This window comes from Genypterus blacodes, unplaced genomic scaffold, assembly GCF_046128005.1.
Source record: "Genypterus blacodes isolate CSIRO-AG114 ecotype Tasmania unplaced genomic scaffold, CSIRO-AGI_Gbla_v1 ptg000015l_1, whole genome shotgun sequence".
In the NCBI taxonomy this organism is placed as follows: Eukaryota; Metazoa; Chordata; class Actinopteri; order Ophidiiformes; family Ophidiidae; genus Genypterus; species Genypterus blacodes.
This window is the reverse complement of record NW_027466829.1, coordinates 4232097-4247500: the sequence shown is the minus strand read 5'-3', so window position 1 is coordinate 4247500 and position 15404 is coordinate 4232097. Positions and strand designations below refer to the sequence as shown.

Sequence of the window (15404 nt, the reverse complement as noted above, 5' to 3'; positions counted from 1 at the left end):
TTATTTTGTACTACTACATGTACTGTAGTTGATAAGATAGGATAAGATAAGGTTGGGAGGGGGGGGGGGGTACTGAAGGTATGAGAAAAGAGCACTCTTCCACGTCTTGCTACGAAAGGAACAAAAGTGTCGTCATCAACCTGACAAAGTGACGCCATCAAACTAGCAAAGTGATGTCATCCAATAAACAAGCAGCCGCACCAGTCTAGAAACTGTTGATCTTAGCTAATAAAGTTGACATTGAATGTTGTGGGAGGAGCGTAGTTCAAACCCCTTTGGCTCCGCCCCCTTCCTCCGTCATTTACTGCGGAAACAGTGGAGTACCAAAACATCACGCAGTGCACATCAACATGGGAAACGTGTCGGAGACTCCGACGGTGTGTCCGCTGTGCAACGAGCAGGCGAACGAGCTCGTCACCCTGAAGTGTAATCACTTCTTCTGTCGGCGCTGCATCGGGGATCTATGGAGCGTCTCCCCCGACGGGCCGTACTGCTGCCCGGAGTGGAGGTGCACAGCGGTGTACAAGAGGCTGCCCTTTGGTAACGTTATGACCCGGCCATCGACGTCCAACAGATGGACATCAGGTACGCAACCATGACCTGTTCGCCATCTAACCTCAGGCTCCAAACAAAGCGTCGCAACATTCTCACTGCTGCTACTTTCTATTTGGACCGCCGAGTGAACGTGTGACGGCCGTTATCACCCAGCTGGGAAGTAGCGTGAACTAAAACACGAGTGGGTAGAACTATATACCCTATGATATGAATTTTAAATTGCGGCATTTATATATAGCCTCTATCACGCGTTTTATATGACGTGTGTGTGTTATCAGTGACTTCCTCTCTGAAAACGTCTCAGGCTCCACTTCCTCTGTGACGTCACAATGTTTCACTGTACAGCAGAAGAGCAAAACAAACACAGAATCCGTGATTGTAACGGGGCATTTAGTCTGCTATAGTCTTTGGTGCTTTTATGTAGTTATATTTATATATTACACGATTTTAAACTCAAATGTGTTTTTTATTATTATTATTCCTCCAGTTGACTCCAAACTTGGCACACACACATTGTTCATGTCATTTAAATGTTTGAATTTATTTGCAAGAAACAAAATATGTCACAGTTGTTAATGACATCATGTCAGGTTACAGGAGGGATGATGTCATTTTAAGGACCTTTTTTTTTTTGCATGGTTTATCTTTTACTTAAAGGCGCTTCCAGTCTGGGTGAGGTCAAAACGGATCTGACGAGACCCTCACTCCCCAGCCGACTGCTTGGGAAGAGAAAGGCCAGCACATCTGCACCGGAGCAACCCGTCACAAAGCGACCAACTGTGGAGTCACGTCTCCAGTCCTCCAGTACCAGTGACCCGCCTGCCACTTCCTCTACAGGCGCAATGAGCCAGTCGACTGGTGCTGAGCCATCTAAGGAAGCGGGGAGAGGGGAAAGTGCGCAGCCTGAACTGGGTGGTAGCATTTCGTCCAGTGACCTCTCTGGCAGTGACGTCATACTGATAAATGATGAGCCACCAAGCGCTCCCGGCCAACCAGAACCAGACTCCGACAGCTCCAGTGAATTAGATATATGTGATGCACCTGCTGATGTGACGCCCAAGAAAAACACACAGCCCACAGAAACACCTGAGTCACCAAAGATGGCCTCACCTGCCTCACCTGCCTCACCTGCTTCACCCTTTCCAACTCCAGAAAGAGTCAAAAACCATGGAACCCATGTCAGCAAGTCTCCTTTGATGTTTACCAAAGTTCCTGAGGCCACCAGGGGCTCCTCCAGCAGTGATGGTGCCTCTCCAAAACCCCAGAGCAAACATGCCAGCTCTGTGCCGTGCCATTACTGTCCCAGCTCTGGACAGCAGTCTGCAGTGAAGACCTGCCTGGTGTGTGGAGCCTCCATGTGCACAGAGCACCTGCGCTCCCACCTGGAGTCCCCCGTGTTCCAGAATCACATCCTGGTGGCTCCCTTGGATGACATCTCCTCCTGGAAGTGCCTGGAGCACCAGGAGATGAACCGCATCTTCTGCCGCCAGTGCGGGGTGTGTGTGTGCACCGTGTGTACCGTCATCGGCTCCCACCGCGATCACGCCTGCATCAGCATCAGAGAGGCGGAGAAAGAACTCAGGGTAAGAGTGTGACAAAGCAGACTGGTGACTTCATGGCAATGTTTAGAGCTGACTTCAGACGATGTTTAAAGTTGAGACGTACCTGGATTCAGCACCTACAGTAGGTTAATGTCATCAGTGTCAAGCTAAAGATTTGTTTTAATTGGCAGTGACTTTATGTATTTAACATGTAACTGGAATAACAACCAGTCTAGAACTAAGACAACAGACAAACAGAGAAATGCTAACAGATAGTTGTGTGATTTCTGTGCCTAATTGTTCGCAGGGGAACCTAAAAGAAGAGATTAGACAACTGCAGCATACTGAAATTCATCTGAAGAGCAGAGTGGCTGAACTCTCGCAGAAGAAAGGAGACTTTGGTGTAAGTCTGAGAAGAAACGGCGCAGCTGAAGATGCATTTGTTTATTTCTTTGTGTTGCTTTGCATGGCTGTACAGAACATGCACAAAGGATGCTGCTATGAAGCCAGAGAAGAAGAATCCACACACACACACACACGCTAGAGCTGCTGAATGGTGCTCCTTGTGTTGCTGTACACACATACACGCATGCGCTCTCCAATGATAGTAGTATTAAGAAGATACGATTACACATCATTCAGTTACATTGTGTCCACCGGTGGAAATGCAGCGTCCGTCCTCTCGTCTCCAGGCGAGTCTAAGTGATGCCCGAGCGGGGGTGAAGCAGCAGTACGGCGCCATCAAGGAGGCCCTGGAGCAAGAGGAGCAGTCGGCTCTGCAGTGTGTGATGACGGAGGAGACCAAGGTCCTGGGTGGGCTGGAGGAGCAGATCTGCCACCTCCAGAGCTCGCTGGAGTCCATCCAGGAGGGCCTGCACTCTCTGGAGGGGCTCGCCGACGCCAAGGGGGACAAACGCATGCAGGACCAAGCCTTCATCATGGTGGGTAGAGAGGCCGGGACCTTGTTCATGTGTTTGGCTTTAGATCACACAGGCCACTGAGAGATGAACTAAATGTGATGGTATGATTAAGTTCTCTTTCTTCTTTGTGTAGGAATACAACAAGATGACCCGAATGTAAGTCATTTCCTTTAAATCTCCACTTTGTTATGCCGCTTCTTCACTTCTCCTGCACCTGAAACACTGTCAGGACAAAAGGCAAGTGTCCTTATCGTTGTGCTAACCGTCCGAGAGCTTTACGGCCCGGCCTGCTCCGCCTCTTCTCCCTCCTGCAGGGTCGGTGACGTGGGCAGCAGCGTGAAGCAGCTGGAGCCTCCGGAGGAACTGAACCAGGCTCGGCTCGAATGTCTCCAGAGGTGGACGGAGAAGCGTCTGGACGCCGTCGTCCTCACGGCGCCAGACAGAGACTTCTATCGTCTGCTGTGTAAGAGAACCTGCTTGCGTACTAACATCTTGTTTACCCACTAATCAGCTGAACATCCACGATAAATGCATCATGACATCAGATGCAATGTCAAAGTGTGAAGCACGTGTGAAGTACTTGTAAAGTCTTCTTATGTCCTGATTTGCTTCCCACGTACAGACGGCACGAACCCCCTTTTGGACGCAGACACGGCTCATCCCAAGCTGCTGCTGTCCGAGGACAGCCGCAGGGTGACGTACACCGAAGCAACACGACAAGTCAACACGGCCAGCGAGGCTCAGTTCATGTCCTTCCCGCAGGTCCTGGCCTCCAGCGCCATGCAGGGAGGTCGCCACTACTGGGAGGTGGACGTGACGGCGCAGGACGGCCGCTGGAAGGTGGGGCTGTGCGAGGGCCAGATCGAGAGGAAGGGCCAAAAGGACGGCTCGCGTCTGGGCTTCAACTCCTTCTCCTGGTGCATCGGCTGCGAGAAGAAGAAGGTGGAGGCTCTGCACGACAAGGTGGCCGTCCCCGTGGCTACAGTCGGGCTGGAGAGGGTGGGCGTGTTCCTCGACTTCGATGAGGGCACTCTGTCATTCTATAAGGTGACACCAGAGGGCGGTATGGTCTTGCTGCATTCTTACCATCACCAGTTCTCTGATCCTCTCTATCCAGCCTTGTCTGTGTCCAAAACACACCTGACCGTCTGTGATCTCTTCCAGCAGCAGCAGTAGCAGCATCATCTCATCTTTGCACTCTTTTGACTTCTGTGCCTTTTTATCTCTTATCTTCAATCATTTGTTCAGTCTAAATGCTCTTGAATGATGATACTTTTAATGTTAGATTGTGTAAATAACATTAAATCTTTGTAGGAATCCTTCAATGTGATTTTTATATTGTTGTTATAAAAAAAAGAATGAGCCAGGAAGTCTGTTTACTTTTAGCCACAACATTCCAGGGCTGCTCAGGTTTTACACTTTATATACACTTTTCAATCATCAGTAAACATATGGGGACATTTTAACAATGCTGTGACAGTATATTAACAATTTTTACCCTTTGTTTTAGTCTGATCTTTCCTCCTGTAATGACGTCGTCTGTTGTCTTACTGCAGAAATTCAGTGATAAAAGTTTCAAAAGCCAAATGTGAATCACAGTTTGCCTCGACTCTTTTTTTTAATTGCACTTGTAGAGAGGAACACAGGTGTGTGTGCGGGGGTGGGTGTGTGTAGAGAGGCACGCAGGTGTGTGTGTGTGGGGGGGCGGGGTGTGTGTGTGTGTGTGTTGTGTTTCCCTCATAACAGGTGACAGGTGGTGTGAGAAACTTTGAACTCTGGTTGCCCTCACTGCATGCGGGATTTACAGACAACAGACAGCGGCTGGCACAAACTCCTCACAGATCACTGCTGTGTCTCACTGCTGTGTGTCTCTGGCTCCCGCCCTGAAATCTGTCCAGCTTATTCGCTCTGACTGGGCGCCGCTCTTTTGTTTACATCTACATCTTTACATTAATGCCTTTTTGATAGTAGTGATTCAGAGAGCTGTCTCGAGCCAAACATAGAGAGAAAGATGGATTACAAGTCAATGTGACCTTCATCGACAGAGAGAACCTCTTTGAATCGGTGAGATACGGTGAAAACAATCCCTACAATCGGGAGCTTGGTTCTTTGGATGCGGCGCTCTCAGGGGCTAATGGAGTGCTCTCAACTACATTCAGAACAGATCGCCGGAGATAAATGACGCTCTCACAATCCAATACTTAATTAGGACCAATCCAGACTCATTGATGACGACTCATCCGAGTGTTGTGACTGCTCTCACATTCATGCTCAAAATATCTCCCCGCTCTTGACTATTCACTGTGACACTGTAAGTGGGCTTCAGTGGTGAGACCCTGCTGTCAGCTCGCTCTCTTCTTTCAGTGTTTCCCTTTCACTTTCCGCTCCATTTCTGTCAGGAGGGAAGGGAAATGGTATAAAATTACTAAGGGCAGGTTTTTCAACAAATGGCAAGGCTGCAGCTCCTCCATTCAAACTGTCTGCTGTGATGCCACCAAATGTCACGCTTACTCAATTCCTGCTCGGTGACTCGGATGTTTCATTGTGCAGAGAGGTTGATACAGGCTGATGATGACTGCTGATCATCCGCACCCGGGAAAAGTTGCCAACTTCATTAGCATTCCTTTCATGAGACGATCTGAGGTCTGCGGCTTCTCCTGGATGGAGAGCAGTGATGAGGGTGTGAGTGTGAAACCCACTCGAGGAAAATGTGACCCTTATAGCGCTGCAACCAGACAGTTGCCTTGATAACAAAGAGGAAGAGATAACAATTAATTGCCCACACTACTGATCTAATTAACCACTTGGAGGAGTGTTTGTTATTTGCTCCCTCTCCTCTGCGAGCTTTGATGATTTCACACATTCCCTCTTCCTCCACAAACCGCTAACATGGCCGCTGCCTGAAACCTACGGTGTCTGCAAGAAATAGTACCTGTGCTTATTTGTTTTTGTGCTCGTTAGAGAGATCATAATTGCATGCAGTGTGTATTTTCCTCCTCAGAGGGCAGGACTGTGGTTTGCCAGCTTGTCAGGTAACATTTGAGTCGTGGGCTGCCTCACCATGCAGACCACAGGTTTGACAGATCCAGTACAAGTTTGACATATCTAAGTACCAGAGTGGGTTAATTATTTCACTCTGACTTTCCACAAACCAACTCTAAAGGAATCCCACATCTAAGCAGAGCTGGCCGCACATGATAAGCGAAAATAAGCTGCTTAGAGCTCCGGGAGTGCCAATTATCCTTTAAGATTTTAATGGTGTGTGAAATAATTACTAAACCAAAGAAATGTGTCCGCTTTAAAAAACATTCTCTCATCTCTTCTATCAAAGTCTCTCTCTGGAGGATGGGTCCAGCTCTGGCTCCGTCCCTGTACTCTCTCACCTGTCACGCCTCGCCATTATATTCCCGTCGGCATGGCAACCATTTTGGAGAGCTCAGGTGAGCGGGGAGTTTCATGTGTCTGACCCGGTCACCTGCACAGGCTCTGGTTCAACTCCTGGAAATGTGAGAGAGGCGATAGGCGGCCGTGCCTATTGTGGAGTGACATGTCTATTCTCTCTCCTCCACCTCTCCCCACGGCAAATCAATTTCCTCAGAGCTCCACCACAGAAGAAGAAAGGCCCAGTGACTCTCACGTGCCGGCTTATCTCCTGAGTCTGTCCATCAGCCTCGCCTGGTGAATATGAAACCGTTTCTTAATCATAAAGTCGCCGTCATTGAAGCATTTTTGTGGAAATGCACAATTGAAACGCTCGCTTCATTCCATCGCACACGTTTCACGTTTGAGTGACAGGCAATTACTGTATGTACCACATCTGCTTTGGTCTCCTTGCCTTCCTGTTCCTGGCTGCCCTTCGTCTGTCATTATTCTATGTCAACACGTTAAGACGAGGAGGCAATCGGCTGCATCTATTTCAAACACTCTCTCCGTTATCTCCCTACTCTCACGTTACTCTACCTCTCCTCTTCCTCCATGGCTCCATCCTCTTTACACTCGGCCTCATCTTCCCCCGGGGAGGTCAGGGTGCAGGGGGAGGTCGGAGGCAGAGTACGCCTCCAGGAGCTGGCTCGGAATTCTGTGTTGTTATTTCCGAGACATGTGAGGGGAAAGGTCTCACAAGATGTGGATCTGTTCCACGTCGGCCCCGCTGCCCCGGCGTCCTGCAGGGAACAGCAGGGGAGGAATTACTGCACTGCCCAACGGCGGAGAACAAATGAAGCCAACCCTTGTTTCCACATAAGGAAATCACAAAAGCAGCTTATTTAAAGAACATGAAATATAAAAAGATTATAACCACTATATCCAATTTTTCCCTTCTATATCTCAAAAAGTTATTGATTTGAATGGAACTTGGGATTCGGGGGAAGAATCTGTTCAGTTTTACAATCTTTTGAGTCACAAACTGGCAAAGCTACACACATGGAATGACGCAAATCCTATCTTTGTGTTTTGGCTCGTGGATGAATGAGTCCATTAAGACCAAACTGCTCTCTGGATGCCCTCTGGTAGTATTTTGTTTCACTATAACACAATTGATTCCTTTGTCTTCTCCCCATTGCAGCCATCAACGCCATCTCTCACTGAGTTTTGCCTGAGCCGCTCACAGAGGGACCAACAAGCAGGCCCGGGATCGATGTTATTGATAAGCTATTACCATGACACAAGGACACAGTGGTGCTGCTTGTGCATGCATTGTCCCGGTTCAATCATATCTGTGTGGGTGAGGCTGCGTCTCCCCCTCGCCTCCTCCCCCCGAGGTCTCACTTGTTCTATAAATCAGTAGAAATGAGATCAGTATAAATCAGAGTTCATTATAGACTCCTGTGACCCGACGCACACGCAGCTTCTATCACAGAAACACAAACAGGAGGAATGAACAAACAGAAAAATGATCAAAACACAAACTCAAAGTCGGCGAAAATGAGAATCTTTCCGAATATGTGAGCGATCATCAATCATGAGCTGCGATTTCCACACGAGCCGTCATCTTCCGGAGAAATAAGCAGCAATCCCACGAGGCAAACATTTACTGCTCGTCAGCGGTTCTCAATCCCGACCCCACGTGACCCCAAACAGCCCGTCCTCCATCTCTGCCCACCCAGTGAGGTAAATCAGGTGTAAGACAGGAAACCAAAGAGCCGCCGCCTGCAGTCTGGCTGGCGTTTCGTAACATTCCTGCAGGTGGTGATAAACACAGCGTGACATCTGCGATCAGTCACCGGGGTTGTTTTGCATTCGGTTCCTAATAATGTCTCGGAGAGCCGCGAGGAGGGACGACGCTGCGGAGTTATGATCCATTTAGCGAGACGCCGATCCGGGGCAAACAGCAGCCACAGTGCGCCGGCTCCTTTATTGTTTGCAGTAAATAACACAAATGTGACAATCCAGACAATTAACATTCATCTATTTTGCGGGGATGTTAACTAAAGAGTGTGTACGGCACATTAGGGAGACACAACGAGAACTTTGTCCCTCAGATTGATACACGCAGGAGTGTACGAGTCCATTCTAAAGGAAGAACAATCAGACTTTGCTTGAGCGAGAGAATTGCATCGTTATTGTAATCAACCGTTGAAACCTCGCCCGCCTCATTTCCCTCCGCCGTTCCTCGTGGGCCCACTTCTACTTCGTCTCTTCGCCTCTCGCTGGCGGAGACAAAGGCTCTGCGGGTATCAGGGTGATGCTGGGGGCGGGTTCAGGCCTGGCAGATGTGACCCCCTCAGTATGAATCATGAGGTTAGTGCTGTTTTTATGTACGCCGATGACGTGCAGAACATGGAGGTGATTTAAAAGCTACAAATCATAATCGTCTCTCCTCTAATGAGCCCTTTGATTGTGTACAATGAACCACGCTCATTAAAATGACATCTCCACTGCTCTCGCTCGTTCTCTCCTTCACTTTGTTTCAGTCCATTAGGAATTCCCAAAGTTCTCTCTCTCTCTCTCTCTCCCTCTCTCTCTCTGTCTCGCTCTCATTTGTCTCCCTGAAGCTTTTGCTGACTGAGTAATTCCATAAGTCAGCCTCAGTCCCCCTATGGTGAGATGTGTGGATGCTTGGGGGCAGCAGACTGAGAGTCACAACTGAATTCAGATTCTCCACACCGGCCAGTCTCAGACTTTATGACCCAAAACATCGACTATCTGTGAAGGCTTTTCTTTGTTTGTATAACATTTCCATACATTTCCATATATTGAAGATGTTTTGAATCTCCGCAAGGTAGCATAGCACAGTAGCACCGCTGGCATGTCCTGCAGTTTGAGAACCACAGCTCTAAACATTATTAGTATGTCCTGACCAATATAACAACATTATGAAAGTATAATTTATTCATGACACAATAAAACAAACAGCTTACGGCTGCGGCTTCACGCTGCAGCTCAGAGCCGTCAAAAACCCAATAACGTTCTGCAGGAGCTGATCACATTTCCTTTGCCTGAGGCAGCGGTGTGCTCCAGGTGAGAAGACGTCCCGGTCCATAGCTAACAGGGACGGATGGAACACCTTGTAAGAGGAGTCACCCTTCATCCCACCTCCCAGGAGAGTGGAGGTTTAAATCCCCACACAGAAGCTTTCAGAGGCTCATTTCACCTCAGCTCCTGTCGGGGAGGAATTCTGCAGCACTCTCTGTCCTTTCTGCTCCTGTCAGCAGGATGTGGAACCAATCAATGTGTTCCTTTACATGAGAACGTCTCTGATGAGCTGAGGTGTGTCAATCCAGTCAGCTGGATATCCAGACACACTCACTCAAACACACCCTGAGGGAGATTCAGGGACACTCTTATTAAAACAGAGTTTAGCAGCTTTGTGATATTCAGTGACTCTCTGAATGAATTCATACCTTTGCCCAAGGCTCATGGAGGTCCGTCCATTACCACCAGGTTGTGTGTGAGTGTGTGTGTAGTCACTCCTCTGTGCCGTGCTGTTTCCCTGTGCTGGTGTTTACTGACGTGTGAACCCCGGCGATCCCGAGTTCCTGACGCTCAGCCTCAGCTCTAATCTTCCAATCTGCCAGAGAGGAACACTTAAATCCTCCTAACACACACCAGGCTGGACCTCCCTCTAATCTGTCTGCTTTCACATTCTGCTGCACACTGGCAACTCTCTGCTGTTCTCAACGGGCCAGTCATCTTATATAATTTCCCCTGCGGCTCGGTGATTCTCACTGATCTATGCAGTACTACGGAAAAATCATTCAATGGTTGTTAGTGATATTTTCCTCCCACGCTTCATGGATACGTGTGTGTTGTTGTACACAGTCTGGGTCTGCAGCAGCAAAGCATGTGTGTAATAATATATCTGCTTAAACATTATTGGTCTCTGTGTGTCCTGTGATCTCCCGTCTCGTGTGTCTGCAGGGTAGAATCCAACCCGTTTGACGCGACATTAGTCACCTCTGCATGAGCCATTTCCTGTGTAATGACAGGGATGGCATGTAAATAGCACATGCAGCTGCAGGAAGTCATATCTTCACTCCGGAAGATGGAGTGTGTGATGATCTGAGGAGACACACTGTGCAACCTGACCTGAAACACGCTGGGAGTTATCGATCGGAAGGATTTGACAATTTGAAGCTATTGGCGTTTTCCATGGTGTGCAGACGTGTGTGTGTGTGTGTGCATCTATGCAGATGATTAATGAGTGTCAAACAAAGCGTAAGATAACTGGACTCTGCGGTGATGTCAGTGTTTCCTCTGTGACTCCTCATCCTCCCTATATGGTATATGCAGTGTGCTTCATCCTCTATGTAAGACTCCTGCAGCATCATCGTCTGCTCCTTCAGGCAGCTCGTAAAAAAAAGCTGCAAATCTGAATTAAGCCTCTTTTGGATACATTACTTTCTGGTGCTCATGACAAATAAGTCCAAGGTTCTTAAAATAGCTCTCTTGGCTGGAGCACAGAGGAAATTCAATTAAGAAGAACACCATTGTTTCCGTAAGAGAGCAGCTTAGGTGTTAAATATTAAGTGTGAGCCCACGCAGGAGAACTCCTTCATATAAACAGGCAGCTTCTATTTACAGAAGCTTTACATACACATATACATCCTACAGACCAGGGAGTGGTGATTGAAGATTTGCAAGAACTCTCACTCGCTCCTGGATTTATTATACTTATGGTCATTCATGGGGAAGTTATTCGTATTCATCTGTGTGTTGATGATTACAGCTTCTGCAATTCTCTGGAGCGCCGAGTGGAGAAAATAATGATTAGTCACAAAGTAAAGGATGAGTCAGGGGGGGGAATGATTAACGAGCCCTCCAGTCTGGTGGAGTCCAGTTCAATAAGCATTAGAGTGGAGCGCGGCTGTAGCTGGAGGCCTTTAAATAACACTTGACCTTTGCTTCCTTTCACTTTTGAGCAACTGTTGTTCTGGAGCCGAGCTTCATGCAGAGCCGGAGTGGATAATCGGGAGGGAGGTGGGAGGATTCCCGGTGGGCCGCGTGACTTCTCACCGGCCCTCTTTCTCTCTCTCTCTCTCTCTCTCTCTCTCTCTCTCTGTCTCTGTCTCTCTCTCTCTCTCTCTCTCTGTGTCTCACTCACTCGCTCACTCACACACACACTGCAGCTCGTACCAAAACCCGGCTGTTCTAAGGAGATAAGAGTCCTTCTCCCAAAATTGGTTGAGCCCAATTTTGCTTTCGAATCGATAGATGGTGTGGAGTGAACGGAGGCGTTGGTGGTTCTCTTCCCTGACCACATTATAGTGAAGCACAAAGGCTCATGGGAGTATTGTTAATAAAGTTAAACTTGACTTAGAATGTAAACATCATAACTCAAATGTTTATAGAAATGAATCCCATCCATCTGGACAGACACAGGGCGTCGGTTGTTATTGGTTGTCATGTGATCGGTGTGGGTTGAACACCTGCAGGCTGCTCTGAAGGTCGTGCAGTGTTTGGGGCACAGGAAGTGGGTAAATAACAGAGAACTTTATCACACGAGCAATTCTCAGAAACAAGTTGTCCTCATTATTATTAGCACGCCGTTACGAGATGATTTCTGATGATTACTCACTTCCCTCCCTTATTATGAGAGAGATACAGACTTATCTTGGGTAATATAAAGTTCATAAAAAGAGCTCAAACAGGTTCCTCTTCCTCCAGATCAACCCCACTCGCTCCCTGTCCCTGATGCTTTCTGATAAATAAACATCCCAACCTTTGACCCAGTAACCTGCTGCTCCTCAGATACTGCCAGTGTGACCCTCATGCCCGTATCTTTCAGTACAGCACATACAGTATCTTCCTCTGCAGCCTTTGCAAATCCACCTCCCACACCACAGCCATCTCTCCTCCTCCTCCTCCTCCTCCATCTCGCTTTACGCTGCCACGTCTTATCACCGTGCCATTACTCGCTGTACTCAGCACCGGGCGCCTATTCTTCTTCCTTTTCCAGGAATTCTCTGTCCTGGTCGATTTCTTCCTCCCGTCTTCCTGCGAGATGGCCGGCTTCAGTTTCCCGCCTCCTCAGATTCCTCACTGGCAACATCTCATCCTAATGAGACAAATACCACAGTCGCATATCGTATCTTCTCGAGGCGAAGGGGGTGGAAGAGTCATTTCTGAGGCCATGTGAGGACCGCCGTGCGATGTGAGGTGAAACGAAGCATAGCAGGACGTTTTGGAAGCTCAAATGATGAGTGGGAGTGAGGCTCTGCTAGACGGAGCTGATTGGAGTTTCTATCCCATACTTTTGTGTTCAGCATCGCCTCAGGGAAACCCAAAGAACTCAGTTTTGACCAACAAGTGGCCATGAAACAAACAAAACATAATTGGAGTCAGTACCTGATGAAGCAACAGCACAAGCTTGCAGATGAATTCACCGTCTTCACGCGTTCTAATTAATTTCTGCTGCACGCAGGATGAATGTTATTATCTCCGTCCCTTTGTTGACAGAAATCAAAGAGCAGGGATTCTCACTGGAGACGTTCCTGGTCCAGCAAGCAGGATATTGAGTGCTGCTGTGAGCTGGGGGTGGAGGAATTGTTTGTTTGACAGGTTTGAGTGTGGGCAAAGACTAAAGGCACATGCCACCCACTTACAGCCCCGTCCCTCAAGCCTATCATGTCTTGTTTATTTCTCAAACAATATCTCTCACACATCCACATTCCTGTGCCCGCAGGCTAAAGATGGCGCCTATTGATACGTGTAATAGGACAGGAAATGAAAGCCTTCGTCACGCCCGCTCATCTCTCTGTTGCCCATGCCTGTGTCTTCTTCTCCCCTTCCCCAAACTAAACATCCAGATCTGATTAACCTCGTCTGCAACTTCAGCTAGAGCACCGAATGTCGTCTACGAGTTTATTTGGCAGATAAATATTCATTTACCTACTATCAGTCTGATCTGCACATCTGAAATAACAATACCACAGACGCCTGGGATCTGCATGTAATATTATATGAACCAAATACTGGAAGACGCTGACTAAAGTCGCCCCATAATGAATCTCATCCGGGGTTATCATGTAAAGTCTGGCTCATTGTAAAAGGCAGATGTTATCCTGAGCACAGCTGCTTGATTTATTTGAGTCTTGAGCGTCTCTAAATTTAGTATTAAGGCTTTAAATTTAGCACAGGCCTCTTTCATATCTGCCAATGATGGGGCTGACGTCTAAGCAGATATCTAATATTCCTGCTTGGATGTAAAAAAAGAACACCACCGCTCTATTTCCATCACAGAAGCACATCTCCTGGGTCCAGATGAGGAAAGGGAATCGGCCTGTGTAAACACAGCCAGAGCAGGAATGCAAATCACTGTGTTTTGTTTTCGATTCACAGTTCACGAAGGCAGATTTGTGCCATTTTCACACGCCGTATCACTGCATGTGCCGTATCTGCTTTCATGTGAGTGTGAAGCCGTTGTTTTGAAAGCGTCTACTCTGCACACATACACACACACACACACACTCGTTCCTGCCCTCAACCCATCTCCTCCCACCACTTCCATTCTTCTTCTACCAGCGTATTCTCACTGGTCTCTCTTATTTCTCTTTGACAGCTTCCTCCAACACTAATTCATCACCTCTGTTCAAAATCTGACGAGCCGGGCGATCATTCATTAGCACGTGCGCCGGTTCTCTTGATGCTGTTGCTTGATAATTAACCCCTGCCGCTCACACTTAAACTTGGAGCAGAAAATGTGAGAATAGAACTCTGACACGCCGCGACTGGGCTTCCCTGTTATTAACGGCTGGATGTGAAAACAGATGCTGCTTATTCCTCTGATGAAGGAATAAGCAGCCTCTGTCACTCCTCTGGGGGAGGATGTTCATATTCATTGTGTCGTTTCTGGAGGCCATTTTCTATCTAAACTCCGAAGAAAGGTTCTTGTATAGATCCTAAACATATGAATAATTTATTGTAATTTAAGTTTGTGGTGGTAAGCAAACCTCTTAATGTCTCCCCTTGAATTTAGATGCTGTTTACATCAGCGCGATTTAATGCAATTATTTCAGTTGCTTTTAATCTGCGTAGACAGAAATGTTCTAAGAAGATTTATTACTGAGTAAACTTATGTACTCTTTTATGTTCTTGCTTTCTGCCGTTCTCTCGTCTTCCCCGGCCCGCAGCCAAACACACCAGAGAGGGCTCAGTGTAGGACGGAAAGATCAACAAAACAAACAAACAAAAACAAACTGAAATGTTACATTTTCTGTGTGTTTGAAGGTACAGGGAGGTCTGATACCACGTTTCCTCCCTGAGTTCAGCTTTAGCGGGGCATCACCTTACAGAGCTCCGACTGGAGAAGGAGCCGTCTGACATTTGGGGGAGATGTGCAAATTCACTATCTCAGCTGCAGCCGCACGAGAAGGTCAACGTCAGATTCATCTCTGCCTCTGGACGAGTCTGGAGTGTGTCTACTTTGACGACTGGCAGCAGAGGGAAACATTTAGTCTCAGTTTACAATGCAAAGCCTTCCATAACCTTGTAAACCTTGTTAGTAAGGAGGCCTGTCTCCAAAAGTCAAACAGGCTTTGTTTAGAGTTCCGACAGCAGAGACGTTGCAGCTCCAGACTACGAGGGTCAGACTGTATGAAGCCTGTAGGTGAAAATGCATTGAGCTTGTTATGTAGATACTCTTTCAACCACATCATTTCAATGTACAAGATTCTATGGATAGAAACAACTAAAGATAACAGCAAGGACAAGGAGTACAGGTGAGCTGAAGCTAGGTGTCTTCTATACATTACTGGGGCAGCCCTGTAACATCTCAAGCGAAATTATTAGTTCCTTGGAAGTAAGTAAGTCTTCTTGGTCGCCTTGGCTGTGACGTAATGGATGAACGAGTGAATAACGAGCAGCACAACACGGAGTTTGCGCCTGTAGTGGACACGTTACGGTAGCTCGGCCCCCCTGCGCGTTTTCGTTCGCGCTCCCTTCTTTACGG

General features: G+C 47.6%; 1 protein-coding gene across 1 annotated transcript; it reads left to right on the top strand.

Moving 5' to 3' along the window:
• The first annotated feature begins 286 nt into the window (after positions 1 to 286).
• LOC142990329 (tripartite motif-containing protein 14) lies at positions 287 to 4609 on the top strand. The gene is made up of 7 exons (XM_076140082.1): positions 287 to 585; positions 1213 to 2138; positions 2404 to 2499; positions 2789 to 3037; positions 3150 to 3172; positions 3331 to 3479; positions 3639 to 4609. The coding sequence occupies exons 1-7, from the start codon at positions 351 to 353 to the stop codon at positions 4190 to 4192; spliced, it is 2232 nt and encodes a 743-aa protein (XP_075996197.1). The 5' UTR covers positions 287 to 350; the 3' UTR covers positions 4193 to 4609.
• Positions 4610 to 15404: the final 10795 nt, after the last annotated feature.

Coding starts and splice junctions, on each gene's coding strand:
- LOC142990329 (XM_076140082.1), top strand. CDS start 351: ATGGGAAACGTGTCGGAGACTCCGACGGTGTGTCCGCTGTGCAACGAG. Junction 2,139..2,403: donor AGGCGGAGAAAGAACTCAGG/GTAAGAGTGTGA, acceptor AATTGTTCGCAG/GGGAACCTAAAAGAAGAGAT. Junction 3,480..3,638: donor AGACTTCTATCGTCTGCTGT/GTAAGAGAACCT, acceptor TCCCACGTACAG/ACGGCACGAACCCCCTTTTG.